Genomic DNA, 15,749 nt, shown 5'->3' on the forward strand with positions numbered 1-15,749 from the left:
GATGCCGCGTATGGAGGGAAACGTTTCGGGCGAGACAATTCTATTGCGACAGTGTTAGCATGGTTCATAAATAAATCATATGATGCGAGACAGGCCATATCGACCTTCAATTCTGCGTATCCAGCGGATTGATCTCGGGCAAGTCTTCTACCTTTTGAGCCCAGCCACCTCCAATGGCAGTCTTTTTGGGAGTGCGTGTGCGGATCGGTGGAGGTCTGGAAATTGGCGAACAACGTCGGAGTTGATCATTATGCTAGACATAGTGGGCATGCACATATGGAGCATGTGCAACATGAGATCGGTCATTTAAAACACTACGAGACGAGAGACTGCGGGGAGAGTTGGGGAACATAAGTCACAGGCGGGAAACAGGGTGAACTGACCGGGGCGCTGGTTATCACTGAATCAATTGGTCTAAATGATTGGCTGATTGGCAACGCTGTATCCAGAGTCCATGGATAGCGAGGACTACCGGGCCTGCCAGATATGATGTATGTTTGTCTGTTTTCGCGGAGACCTGGCGAAAACGGAACCTCGTTCATCGATAAAATAAGTACGAGAATTGCCTGATACAGAAGTGTATGCGTACACTGCATACGGTTTGAAGTATCTTACTAGATACTTCAGCAGGAGCAAAGTGAGCAAATAAAGGAAGATATACGTGTTGAATCTACTGTTGAAGAGTGTGCAGTGCAGTGGATTCGTACCCGGCTCATCCGTGATCTTGTCCTCGGAGTTGTCGCTGGTACGTACCTATGCGTTTCCCGTTTGGGCTGGCCGAAGATGGCGCCAATCAAAGTTGTCGGTATCTCTCAGGACAGTCAGTTAGCGAACTGGAAAAGTACTGTACTTTAGCGTGTCTTTTTCCTTGTGGTCGGCGTTGGTGTGAGGTGGGCAGTGCGTGGAAATTAGGCAGGCGAGAGACGTCCGGCGCCTAGGCTGATTTCTAAGGTCTGGTGGTGGGTGGGTAGCCCGTTTGCCTGTTTGCCTGTTTGCCTGTTTGCCTTGTTGACGCGCACTGTACTGTGCCCGGTCACTGCTTCTGTCCTAGGCCATTAATGGTTTGGCGCCGCAGAGTGTGAGTCACACATCATCCCGGACCATGGATTACACGGAGGGCGGAGCGAGACCTGTATGGAAGGGGCTGCAGGGTACATCCAGTAGCAGTATTCCAAGGCTGTTGGTCGACCAGCTTGTGGGCCATTTTGCGAAGTTTTGGGCGTCCCGGGTAGGCATGGAATACCTTCTAGATCTGTACTTTCTACCGGCCATCAATGCCGTTTCATTCCAGGGCTTTGCCAACCGCGCGCCCTTCGGCTTGCGCTTGTCGTTTTGGCCTGCGGTTGCCTGAAAGGCTACAAAAGCTAGTTGCTCGCCCACAAAACACCTATCTCCAATTTCTCCTTCCTCTTCATACCCTCACCATTTTTCCTCAATACACAGCAATTTATTGTCGCCATAAAGGCTTCTCAAGATGCGTTAAATTAACTGCCCTCTTCGGCTGCTCCCCACAACCAGACAAAATTCAGTCTCACCACTTCGGCAACATTCTCCCCACTCAGTCTTCACCCTCAGCTCTACCTTCCCAGGTCGATCTGAACTTCAGCCCAGCTACACAAAGCTTCAGCTCAGGTTCCTCCTCTTCCACCATTTACTCGCAAGACTTTCCAGTCTTCACCACGGATTCCCAATCACCATGGCTTCCCTCCAGTTCTCCCAGCCTGCCGGCACAACCCGCGCAACAACAGTTCAGCCCACCCGTCGAGCAACCACAACAGGACTTCGTCTTGTTCGATCAGCCTGCCCCACGGCCCAGTCAACCTAGACACCACACTCAGCAGTCTAGTGCTTCTGATATACAGCACCGCCGTCACTCGTCGCATCAGCTCCGTCAGCATCAGCAACGCGGACGCCAATCTCTCATCCGTCACAACCAACGACTAGCCCAGATCCAGGCAGCAGACCACTCGAGGTCTCCGTCGTCCCTGGTTGCTTATCGATTCACCTCTCCCGCACACCAAGCCCAGTTTTACGCTGCTTCAGCTCCGTCGTCTTCACTTGCTCTTCAGCAGCAATCCCGTCGTCATCTGCCCCCGGTCCCGCTTTTCTCCCAGAGTACTGGTCAGACTTCCCAGAGATCGTCAAAGATGGAACTGCAAGGTATCATGCAATTGCCTCCGTTTTCGTATCCGCCTTGCTTACGATTGTCAGAACTCGATCTGGACGACTTCACCGGGTTCGAGGGTGGTGCTTCTACCACATACTCGTCCCCAGCTATGCCATCTGTCTTCGATCTCGGCGGTAGCGCATCTGGGGCGAGCAACCTGGGCACTGTTTCTCCCCAAGACCTGCTGATTCAGGAGCCGTTCATGTCGGCTCCAAATTCGACGGCATTCACTGCTTTAACCTCTCCGTCCGTCTACAACGAGTCGCCAGACTTCAATGACGGTTACGACGTTTCTCCCAATTTTGGCTCTGGTGATTTCGAAACCGGTTCAACTGATCCTTGGTTCCCTCTGTTCCCCCAGGAGACCGCCCCGCCCAAGGACACTCAACAGAATGTTGGGCAGTCTCCTGCTGTTGCGGAAGAAGACCTTGAAGTCGTTGAGTTCACTTCAGCCTCCGCGCGGCGGAAGCCGAGTGGCTCTCCACCGTCCGGCTCCGGTCGCCACTCTTCTGTGGCTGGTGTGAATTCTCGAAAGCGGGACAAACCTTTGCCTCCCATCGTCGTAGAAGATCCTAGCGACGTTGTCGCTATGAAGCGGGCACGGAACACTCTTGCGGCTCGTAAGTCTCGCGAGCGGAAGGCTCAACGGTTTGAGGACTTGGAGGAGAAGATTCGAAAGTTGGAAGCTGAGCGTGATCACTGGAAGAATGTGGCTCTTGGCCGAACATAATCTCGTTGCCACTAAGTGTTCATTTTCCTGCATGGACTGGAGGGAGTCTAGAAATCAGCCACCTCGCCGCGTCAGTTCTACTTTGTTTTTCTTTGGGTTTCTACTTCGTCGGGTCAAGTGTATTAAGGTATAGGTAGTGAACTAGACGTCATAACCCAATCGCCATTGACTCAGGCTGTTATCAGCGTGCATTTCTACTGCGTGAGCTTGGTTTCGTCCTCTTATCTCTTTAAGCCTTTAACTGTTTGTAATGATTTTACCCTGCTTAGCATAGTAAACCTATGTAGCGGTTTATCTAGTGATACGCCTTCTGCCTTGCGCGGCCCACTCGGTGAGACTCACTGAGGGAGCGGGTCACGTGACTAGCACGAGCCTCGCGAGCTCCTGATTTAAAGACGCTTAGGAGGGTAACTTCCTCCTAAGTAATACACGCCTTTTTATAAACTCTTTAGTCTCTTCTAACTACTAGAACCTATCTCTACGCTTTCTAATAAAATATAGCCTTATGTTTATTAAGTTTATAGTTATAATATAGCTTCTCTACTATATATAGCGCTATTAGCTTTATATAGTATAGAGAGTATTATTACTATTCTATTAGCTTATTTAGCTAAAGTATATTAATATATAACATTCTTTTATAAGAATAATAATAATACTTAACTTGCTTTAATAATCTATATAAAATAAACGAATAAAGTATAAAGTATAAAACCTTATATAAAAATACTCTACTTATTATAATCTATAACTAACTATGATATTAATTATATAATATATATAGTTATATAAGTAACGTGGTTGATAAGCGAGTCGATCAGACAAGCGAGTCGATCACCTTAGCAAAATTATAGTAGGCTGCACGCGAAAATTTGGTAAGAAATTGTTAAGACGTACTAACAATTTCTTACCAAATTTTCGCGTGCAGCCTACTATAATTTTGCTAAGGTGATCGACTCGCTTGTCTGATCGACTCGCTTATCAACCACTTACTTTATATAATTAGTAGTTTAGTAGGTTATATTTTAGGTTATCTTTCCCTTTACTTTTCCCTATTAGTGGATATAACTTACTAACTATAATAACTAGAATTATTATAATGTATCTCTTCCCTTATTATTATCTATATAATTAAATACCTATAAATGATTAAGATTATCCCCTTTTATTATAATATTGACTTATCTATAACCTTATACTATATAGGTGTTTATACTACACCTCTAAATATACTTATACTTATACTAATAAAATTTACTTTATATATAGACATAATTTTAGAAATATTAGATTAATACTCTAATTTATATTTTTTACTTATTAAATAAAATAATGTAGAAACTTTATGTGTTTTTATTAATAAATAAACGTTTTAAACATTATAAAGGAAATTATATATTTTAGTTAAATGTATTAATAAAATAATAATAGCGCTAAGTATATAATATAAAGCTAATAGTATTATATAGTAGAGCTAATTATATTATGGCTAAATAAGTTATTATAGCTTTTATAGCTTAAGAATATTATTATATAAGAAACAACTCTTTAATTAAGAGGTTTATATTTATAATTATAAACTTAACTTAATAATAATAATATAACTCTTTATTTATGTTAATTATAGCGTTACTTTGAATATATTTATTATTTTAAATAATATATGTTTTATAAAACTATTTAGCCTTTAATATATAAAAAGCAGTAAATACTATATTAATAGTTTAATTAGACCCTCTAGCTACTTATTATAATTTTTATCTATTTAGAGTAATAAGCCTCTTAACTTTATACCTCCTAATAATATATATAGCCTTATAATCTTTAACTTTATTTTGATAATAATATAGTTTATAATTATTTAATTATTAACTACTAAACTATTAATCTATCCTCTCTCTTATATATTACTTATACTACTATTAAATACTATCCTTATTACTACTTAACTATTTATTATTAGCTATACTATTATTATTAATATTCTCTCTATTTAGTGTAAAGTATACTTACTAATAAGCCTTACTAAGTTTAAACTTAAGCTACTTCTACTTTAGTATTATAGAAGATTTATATGAAGAAAAACTACTTTTTAGAATAGCTAGAAATATATATAGCTTCTATATAGAAGTATTTAAAGCTATTATTTATTACTTTAATTATAATATAAAGAAAGTCCCATCTAAAAGTATTTATAAAAGCTTTAGCTGTAACTGCTTTAATAATATACTATTAATTAATAAAAGAGTATTTATTAAATTTAAAAGTTTTATTTAATATATAGATATTATTCTATATAGTAATACTTTTAGCTATTTATTTATAAAAGGGTATACTTTATAAGGGATTAGTATTTTTATATATCTCTTATAGTATAAATATTATGAAGGATTTATTATAAGTTATTATCAACATAGGTTTGAAAAAGAGGAAGAAGAAGAGAAATAAGTACAAAGCTTTATATATAGTAGAGTTTTTATATTTCTAGTTATAAGAACCTCTTTTAATAATCTCTTTAGTTAAAAAGCTATCTTTTATATAATAGTATTAACCTTACTAGAAAGTTAAGTAAAACTATTATTAAGCTATAAAAGCTTTATTAACCTATTTAGCTTTAATATAATTAGCCTTATTATATATAATATTACTAGCTTATAATATAGCTAGCGCTATTACTATACTATTAATCTATTTAGCTAAAGTATATATTTAAGTTTATATAAAGGTTTACTTACTAATAGGAATATGTACGGTTTCTATATTATTTTCTTTAGCTAGTAGAAAGTATTAATTGAAATACCTATATAGTATTGCTAAAATTATACTTATATATAGAGTGAATTTTACTATAGTCTTTTTATAAGGAGGCTATATTATAACTATAAACTTGATAGTTTAATTAAACTATATTATAATAAAATATAAGAGAATACTGATTAGTTATATTAAATCCTTTATTTTAATTAAAAAACTATTTTAGAAACGCCTTAATACTTATATATTAATTTTCTAATTAATCATTAGAGATATAAAAGTAAATATAAAAATATAAGCTTAATTAATTTATATTTTATTTATATTTTCTACTTTTTTATACTTTAAATTATATAGTCATTTATACTTTAAATTATATAGTTATTTTAAAGAGAATTATTAGAAAAGTTTAATATTATTATTCTTATCGTATTTTAACCTTTTTAGTTTTAAATAAATTAATAAGTGTAATAAAGAATAAAAAAGAGAATAAAAAATAAACCTAATTAAAGTTTAAAAAAATTAAAAATATTTATTTTTATTTAATTTTTGAAAAATAAGATGTAGTAAATCTTTACTATAAATTAAGCTAAAAGATTCTAGAAATTCTCTTAAGAATTAGTTATTAAAATTATTAAACCAAATTAAAAAAAAAGTATAAAAATAAATATATTTTTTATTTATCTACTTATTTATTTTATTATAAATTAATTAAGATTCAATCTGTCTATATAAACTATTTCGTTTTATAATAATATTTAATACTTATAAAAATATTTATTTAGCTTTTTATTTTTAAGTTAAAATTAATAAAAATTCTAAGAACTTTACTTCTTTTTATATATTTTTTAAATATTTCATAAATTAAAAAGAGAAAGATTTGAATAGCTTTACTTTTTATATTTAATATACTTTTTACCTTTTAATTTATACTTTTTTTTAATAAATAACTAACGAGTTTTTTTATTAATTCTGATTTAACCTAAGTATAATTATGATCTTCTTTTTAGATCTTTTTAGTTTATTATATATTATATACTATTTATCCTTTTAGTATAATTAAAACTAAAAAGAGGGTTTAAAACTATATAGTTTAAGCTATATCTTTAATTAAGTTATTTTTGTAAGGGGCTGGCCCCTAGGCCTGTTCAACGTAGAGGTGCCGTCGATTGACTATTCTAAGCTGAAGAAGGAAGAAAGGACTTTACAGGGATAGGCGCCTAGCAGCGGTGAAGCCCACCGGGGTTAGGCGGTGTGCTACGGCGGAATGGTGGATCCGGCGGAGCCGGGTCTCGGTAGCTGCTCCGGCAAAGCCGGAGATCTCGGCCGGGCTCTAGCCCGTGACAATTTTAAATAATAAGAAATTACTTTAAAGTTAAGTTATTAAGTCTGTTTATTTTAAATAGCTTAAACCTTTTAACTTTTCTTTTAACTTTGTTTAAACTTTATCTAAAGTAATCCTTCTTTTCAGTATTAATAATAAAAGTTATAAAATTAAAGTTATTATTATAGATTATATCTTCTATTTTATTAGTTTATTTATAATAATAGGCTTATAAGTAATAGCTAAAATATAATAAATACTAACTTAGATTAATTAATATTAAGTTATAAAAGGAAAAAGTTAGAAGTAGGGGTATAGGTATATAAAGGCTCTATAAATATGCTTAGCGCGCTTACTGTAAGTTATATACTTAAGTATATAATATACTTCAAAATAAGTATAGCGCTAGCGCTATAGTAATACCTCCTCTTTCTCTTTAGGTTTCTACCTATAGAAACTACTTATTATATATATAAAAATAAAAATAACCTACTTTATAAGCTCTTTATTTCCCTTTCTATAAATAATAAAAAGCATAAATCTATTAATGTAATAGCTTAAGTTGGTATATATATATATATATATAGCTAGTATATAAGATCTATATTTTGAGGGCTTTATTTAGCATATAGATATTATTATATATAATGATACTTTTAGCTATTTACTTATAGAAGGGCATACTTTATAGAAGATTAGCATTCTTATATATCTCTTATAGTATAGATATTATAAAGGATTTATTATAAGTTATAAGAATAAGTTATTAATATGAGTTTGAAGATAAGGAAGAGGAAAAAGAAGAGGAATAAGTATAAAGCCTTATACTAATAAAGTTTCTATACTTCTAGCTATAAAAACCTCTTCTAATAACCTCTTTAGTTAAGAAGTTATCTCTTATATAGTAGTATTTTAACCTCTTTAGTTAAAGAGTTATTTCTTTTATAGTAGTATTATTAAGCTATAAAAGCTTAAATAACCTATTTAGCTTTGATATGATTAGCCTTATTATATATAGCATTACTACTATTAGCTTTATACTATATAGCTAACGCTATTACTATTCTACTAGTCTATTTAGCTAGAATATATATTTAACTTTGTATAGTAATATTTAGAAGGTTTACTTATTAATAAGAACGTATAAGGTTTCTATGCTATTTTCCTTAATTAGTAGAAGGTATAAGTTAAAGTGCCTATATAGTATTTCTAAAATTATACCTATATATAAGGTGAATTTTACTATAGTCTTTTTATAGGGGGGCTGCGTTATAACTATAGACTTAATATTATAAAGATTATTTTTTATTTATAAATTCTTAGTATAAATATTCTTTAACTTCTTTAAAAGTATTTGTAAACTTTTAAACTTTTTATTTTTAAACTTTAATTTCTAGATTTAAATCCTCTTAAAATTAAGTTTCAAACTTATGAATTATTAGATTTACTATGGATTATTATAAATACTTTATCAATTTTAAACGTCTTTTATTAAGAGTTTAAATAAATAATCTTAATTAAGTTCTTTCTATAATATTTAAGATTAGAAAAAGGTTAGAATAACTCTTTATAAGTAATAAGATTTTAGATTATTTATTATATTGAATCTAAAGTAATTTAAACTTTAATAGCTTAAAGAAAGTACTTAACTATAAAAGCTCTCTAGATATCTAATATTTTATAAGTTAATACTTAATAGTAATAATTAATTTATTGATTATATATAATAGTTTGTCTTATAATATGTTTTCTACTTTATATAGCTTCTTTAGTAAGCTTTACTAAAGGAGTAAGTTATATAACTAATATAAGCCTTACAAGCTTATAATTTAAAGACGTTTAAGAGGGTCACTTCTTTCTAAATAATATATACTTTTTTATAAACTTTTTAGTTTTTTTTAACTATTAGTTCTTAGTAGTTATAAGTTTAGTTTATTTGAACTTTAATTTTACTTCTTTATTATTACTAAAACATTTTATAAAGTAAGTAAATCTCTTTTTTCTCTTTTTATACTTTTACTTATTTATAACTATTTTTTATATTTTATAAAATATTTTACTTTTCTAAAACAGTTTTTAAAATAAACTCTTATTTTAAAAGTATATAAATTAAGTTAAAAGTTTATAAAAACTACTTAGTTTAGTTTAATTATTTTAAAGTTATTTATATTATATATAATATTTAGAATCTAGTTAGTCTTAGTAAATTTTATATATTTAGTTTTAGAAATATTAATAAAATAAATATCCCATCTCTTCATAACTATATTAATTAAATTAATATAAAGAAATAAAATATTTATAAAAAAGATTTTAAAAAAATAAAATAGAATAAAGCTTAAGAGGAATAAGAAGTAAATATAGCTACTTTTTAATAATACTAATAGAAAAATAAAAGAAATTACTTAAATTTTAATTACTTTTATATTTATATATAACTAACTTTTTCTTAAGCTAATTAAGCTAATACTTACTTTACTTAAAGATCTTTTTCTTTAAGTTAGATATAGAATATTTATTAAATAATAATCTATTTTAATAGCTAAAGTTTAAAATAACTAAAAAACTAAAAACTAGCTTTTAAAATATATTTAAAACTAATTTCTTATAAATATTAATAAAAAGCTTATAAATATAATTAAACTTTAGATCTTAAATAGGTTTGATAAGAACTATATCTTATTTAAACTTATTGTAAAACTTGAAACTTTACTTTTTTTTAAGTTATATATTCTAAATATTTTTAAATTAAGTAATAACATAGATCTTATTTGAATATTTATATATTTATAAAAACTTATAAGCTAAACTATTTTAGATATTAAGAGTAGTAAATTATTTTCTTTATAAATAGTATTTAGACTATTTAAAAATAAGTTTATAAAGAGTAATTTAGCTATTAAAACTATTATAAAGGAAAACTACTTAAATATTCCTTATAAAACTACTTATTTCAATATTAATTTCATAGACTTTTATTACTAATAAATTAATTACTACTATTAAGTATTAACTTATAAGATTTTAGATATCTAAAAATCCTTTATAATTAAGTATTTCTTTTTAACTATCAAAGTTTAAATTACTCTTAATTAAGTATAACTTGGTTGATAAGCGAAGCGATCAGACAAGCGAAGCGATCACCCGACCGCAACATACCTATCTCCTACCTTTACATTTACATTACGCTACACACAACCATGTCATCAGCAAATAAAGAAGCTCAATTGAACTTAGCTACCCAAGCAATCAAACGAAGCAATAATCTTAGCTTAAGAGCTGCATCCCAGATCTACTCAGTGCCTTACTCAACGCTACGCGACCGAATGAAGGGAAAGCTATCACGACGTGATACTATACCTAACTCACGCAAATTAACGGAGCTTGAAGAGGAGAAGCTAGTTGAGTATATCCTCGACCTGGATTCCCGATCGTTTCCTCCTCGCATCAGTGGTGTGGAAGATATGGCCAATCGACTGCTTGCCGACCGCGACGCGCCCCCCCAGTTGGGAAGCGCTGGGCTTCGAACTTCATCAAGCGACAACCGCAGCTCCGGACGCGCTTTTTTCGCAAGTACGACTATAAGAGGGCCCAATGCGAAGATCCAGACGCGATAAACGCGTGGTTTCGTCTTGTGGCGAATACAATCGCGAAATACGGCATTGTGGACTCCGATATCTATAATTTCGATGAGACTGGGTTTATGATGGGCCAGATTGCATCCGGGATGGTCGTCACGAGTGCCGAAAGGCGTTCAAACACGAAAATGATGCAGCCTGGTGACCGTCAATGGGTTACAGTCATTCAGGCCATCAACTCGTCAGGCTACAGCGTTCCGCCGTACATCATCGTTGCAGGCCAATATCACCTCTCCACGTGGTATACAGAAACCAGTCTCCCACGCGACTGGGTCATCGCAACGTCTGAAAACGGATGGACAACAAACGAAAGAGGCCTAGACTGGCTACAGCACTTTAACCGGCATACAAAACCGCGTGCAAGTAGTAGTTATCGCCTCCTCATTGTCGATGGGCATGAAAGTCACCACGCCGCCGACTTTGAGATATATTGCAAGGAAAACAACATCATCACACTCTGTATGCCGGCCCATTCGTCTCATCTGCTTCAGCCCTTAGATGTTGGGTGTTTTGGGCCGCTAAAGAAGGCTTATGGTCGACAAATTGAGGATAAGATGCGCCGGGGTAATACGCACATTACAAAGGAAGACTTCTTCCCTGCGTTTCGCGAGGCATTTACACAAGCCCTCACAGTTAAAAACATCCAGGGAGGTTTCAGAGGGGCTGGGCTTGTCCCTCTAAGTGCCGAAAGTGTGCTTTCAAAGCTCGATATCAAGTTACACACTCCAACGCCTCCAGGGTCCCTTCCAACAACACCCCCCCGCGTGGACTTCTCAGACGCCAAACAACCCAACTGAGGCGTCTTCTCAGTCTGAACTCATCAAAAGGAGGATCTCTCGCCATCAGAATAGCTCCCCAACTTCAATTATTGAAGCTGTAGAGCATCTATCAAAGGGAGCGCGGGGATTTATGCACCAGATTGCCTTACTAAGGTCTGAGGTCCAGATCCTTCGGGAAGAGAATAACCTACTTAGCCGACGCAGAAGGGCTAAGAAAACACGTCTCAGACAAGGAGGAAGTCTTACTGTAGCTGAGGCTGAGGACCTTCAGTCGCAGAGAGAGGCGACAGCTCAGATCGAGGAGGAAACGCGCCGGAGTAGTGGCCGTCGGCCGAGGACGGAAACAGGTCAACGGCGATGTGGTGTCTGTGGGAACACTGGTCATAATGCGCGAACATGTCAGTTTATTGAAGAAACATCTAATGAAGAGGTTTCTGAGTAGTTTGAACTCAATTGATTCTGTGGGTGTTGTGTACGAGTTAGAAATGTGCTGTGGTTGCGGTTGGGTGATCGCTTCGCTTGTCTGATCGCTTCGCTTATCAACCACGTTAATAAATAATCTAAAATCTTATTACTTATAAAAAATTATTTTAAGATTTTCTTAATTTTAAGTATTATATAGAAGTCTTTATGGAAATTATTTATTTAAATTTTTTATAGTAAGGTATCTAGTAATATACTATATACTTTATAAAGAAGCCTTAATAAACGCTTATTAAAGATTAAGTTATATAAACTATGTAAGCTTAATATACTTAAGATATCAAGTATATTAAGAGTATAATATCTCCTTAGAAAAAATATATCTTTATCTAACTTTTAAGTCTCTTCTAAGTATTACTTATATAATAGTTATAAACTTAATTTATTAGAATTTACTTCTATTTTTACTAATATATTATAATTATTATTAAAAATAAATAAAACTTTCTTTTTTCTCTTTTTAAACTATTCTTAATTAATTAATTACTAAGATATCTATCTTTATTAAGAACTAATTCTTAAACTTTAAATACTTTTTTAAAAACTTAAGAAGATTAAGATAGTTAGATTCTGTCTCTTAAATTCAACTATATTTTTATACAAATCTAAAAATATATTAACTTCAATATTTAAAATACCTTAAATCTTTTTAAAAATTAATATAAAACTCTTTTTAAGATTGCTTCTTTTATAGAAGAGAATTATATTTAATATATTTATAAGTATTTAGAATATTATTATTACTAGACTATAGAGAATTAAGGGTTGAGAGGGATTTTATTTACTCTTTCTATTCTTAAGTTTAAATACTTTATAAAGTTTTCAATTAAAGATTTAATACTTTTTAATTACTATAAGTTATATCTTTATATTTAAGAGATTTAAACTAAATATAAAAGAGATATTTAAGTAATAAACTTTTATGAATATTAAGAAATCTAAAACTAAATTATAAAAATAGTTAATAAAGAATTTTTAAATTTTACTTAGCTTAAACTTTTAATAAAAACTAAGTTTAAAAAAGAAGTTTGAAGAAATACTTTTAGGATTATAGTTATAATAATTTAAGAAAATACTCTTAGAACTATTTTTAGAATATTTTAAATATTTAGAATACTTTAAGAAATAGCTATAATTTATAATAAAGCTTAAATTACTATGAACTTTATAGTTAGTAATAAAACTCCTTATTATATTTTTTAAATAATAATTTACATTTTTAAAGAATATTTTATAATAATAGAGTTAATTATTATTATTATTATTATTAAAGACGAGTATTTTATAATATTTAAGAAAATGTCTTATTTATTAATTAATTTTAAAGTTTCTATATTTTTTAATTTATAGCTTTTAATAAGGGATTGAACTATGATATTTAAAAAAATAAAAAGTATTAATAATAAAAAACTTTTTTTAAATAATTAAAATTGGATTTATTTTTAATTAAGTTATTTAATACTTTTAAAACTATATAGTTCTTAAAAAGAGTAGCTAGAAAACCCCTTTATCAAAAAAAATAGAAACCTATTTAAAAGAGTTATAAACTTATAAATCTAATAAAGAAAAAGCTACTTAAATAGCTACTTTATAATATTTAAAGGAAAACTTAACTTATAGTAAAACTTAAGTAATATCAAAATATATTTTAAACTTTAAAACCTTTAAATTATATAAATATAAACTTTATAGCTTAATATATATAGATTTTTATAGAATATACTTAAATAAAGTTCTTTTTTATAAGAAAATATTTATAGATATACTTTTTAACTTATTTAGTAGTAAAAAAATAATATGAAGAATAAAGCTTTTAATAAGAAATATTAAGCTTTTTATAAAACTTTTATTAAGAATAAATAAGCTATTATTAAAAAACTTAATAAGTTAAAAAGATAGAATATATTTCTATAAATATTTTCTTAAACAAGGTTATTATTATAGCTATTTTCTAGTATATTTTAAATTTTTCTCTTCTTTAAAAAGAAAGAAGATTCTTAATCAAACCCTTTTCTATAAATACTATTAATTCTACTCTTTTTTAATATTTAACTATTATAAATATTAAAATATCTACTTATTTTATTAATAATCTTAATTTCTTTAAGAATTACTATAAGTTAAATGAATTAAACTAAGTTCTAGTTAATTAATAATCTCTCTATATTAAAAAAATAAGTATTAAAGCTTTTAAGAATTTTTGAAATAAACTAAAAAGAGTTAATATAGAGGATCATATTCTAAAAAATATCTCTTATATAGAAAATCTCTATATTAACTTAATCTTCAAATATTATTTTTAAATAATTAGTATTTAGTATTATAGAAATATTAATAAGCTTCATTTTAGAAATAATAAAAGTTTTACTCTTTATAAGTTTATTTATAATAATAAAAAGTATTTTTTTTAAATATAATTTTTTTAATTAGTTTTTTATTTCAAATTACTCTTTCTTATATATTAATATAAATTATTCTAGAGAAGTTAACTTTATTTATATAGCTATGTTTAATAAACTTTTATAGCTATTTTTTAAATTAAAACTTATATATAATAGTTTTATTTAAGTAAAATACTTTTATTCTAATTCTTTTAAGCTTGATACTCTTAAGTATTTAGTCTAAAATATTTAGAAAGTAAAAATTAAAAACTTCATATAGTTAAAATATAGAGAATATATAATAACTTATATATAGAAAGTAATTTTAAAAGAACTTTTAGAAAACTATAGTTTATATTTATATTAGAGAATATTATAAAACTTCTTTAACTACTTAGTTACTTTATTAAAAGCTTTATAGTTTCTATTTATTAAGGATAAAATATTTTAGAAAACTTTATAATTTCTATTTTTACTTAAAAATATTTTTTGAAAGTATTTTATATAACCTTAAGATATAAAAACTAAGTTTTAAAATAAAAAACATATTTATTTATAAAATATAATAAAATAATAGATAAATAATTATTAAGATCTTTAGTTATATTAAATATAAAAAATAAATTAATAAGAAGAAAATTAATCTTAAGTTCTGTTATTTTATATAAAAAAGTTTATAAAAAAGATTTTTAAAAAAAATTTACTGAAAATATTAAGATAAAAGTAGTAATAAACTTAACTTAGTAAGCGCTTTATTCACTTTAGCTTATACTTTTGGTAGGACCTTTATTCTCTTTTAGAATAATTCTTTAGTCTCTTCTTTCTTATTATCTAGACGATAAGATTTTACTAGTAACTGCTCTACTATAATAAGTTAGCAAAAAAAGAAAAGATTACATAAAAGGAAAATTTATACTAATAAACTATATCTTTAGAAGTATTATAAGAATAATAAGTACTACTAACTGTAATATACTCCCCATACATTAATAAGCTTAATAGTATTTTATAATATAAACCCCTTAAATAATAATAGTAGTAAGGTATAAGTTTAAAACTATTTTTAGTAATATTAAGAGAATAATAAGAATAATAGAGCATAGAAATTATAAAATTATTAATAATGTAACCTAATATAGTATTAGTATTATAGGTAAATTAGGAAATATAATTAATAGATCCCCAACTTAAGACTAATAATAACCTACTTATATTAGGTCTTAAAAGTAAGACTTTTAGAGAGGGGACTTAATATTACAACCTATCAATAAGGATAATAAGTAGCTAACTTATTTAGATATTAAGTAGCTAAAATAGGATATTTATACTATAGGATTATAGGAATAATAAGGACTTACTTAAAGATAGAAGAACTATAATATAAGTTATATAATAATAAAATAAGACTAATAGATAGTGTGAATTACTAAACGCTTAGTAAGAGCTATTAAGCGTTTACTAGCGATTACTATACGCTTACTAGTATTTAGTTA

The 15,749-nt window shown here is 29.2% G+C and overlaps 2 protein-coding genes across 2 annotated transcripts; one reads left to right on the plus strand and one right to left on the minus strand.

Annotated features, from left to right (window-relative positions):
• Nucleotides 1-2,147: 2,147 nt before the first annotated feature.
• Nucleotides 2,148-2,897, plus strand: cpc-1 (Cross-pathway control protein 1; the record flags this gene model as incomplete). The annotated part of the gene is made up of 2 exons (XM_032029711.1): nucleotides 2,148-2,160; nucleotides 2,212-2,897. The coding sequence occupies 2 exons, from the start codon at nucleotides 2,148-2,150 to the stop codon at nucleotides 2,895-2,897; spliced, it is 699 nt and encodes a 232-aa protein (XP_031890903.1).
• An 8,558-nt stretch (nucleotides 2,898-11,455) lies between these two features.
• CGGC5_v014815 (uncharacterized protein) lies at nucleotides 11,456-11,790 on the minus strand (the record flags this gene model as incomplete). Its single annotated transcript, XM_066153153.1, has 2 exons — nucleotides 11,456-11,561; nucleotides 11,639-11,790. The coding sequence occupies 2 exons, from the start codon at nucleotides 11,788-11,790 to the stop codon at nucleotides 11,456-11,458; spliced, it is 258 nt and encodes an 85-aa protein (XP_066007554.1).
• Nucleotides 11,791-15,749: the final 3,959 nt, after the last annotated feature.

The sequence above is a fragment of the Colletotrichum fructicola genome (genome assembly GCF_000319635.2).
Source record: "Colletotrichum fructicola Nara gc5 chromosome Unknown KSG_Nara_v1_contig09, whole genome shotgun sequence".
Taxonomy (NCBI): domain Eukaryota; kingdom Fungi; phylum Ascomycota; class Sordariomycetes; order Glomerellales; family Glomerellaceae; genus Colletotrichum; species Colletotrichum fructicola.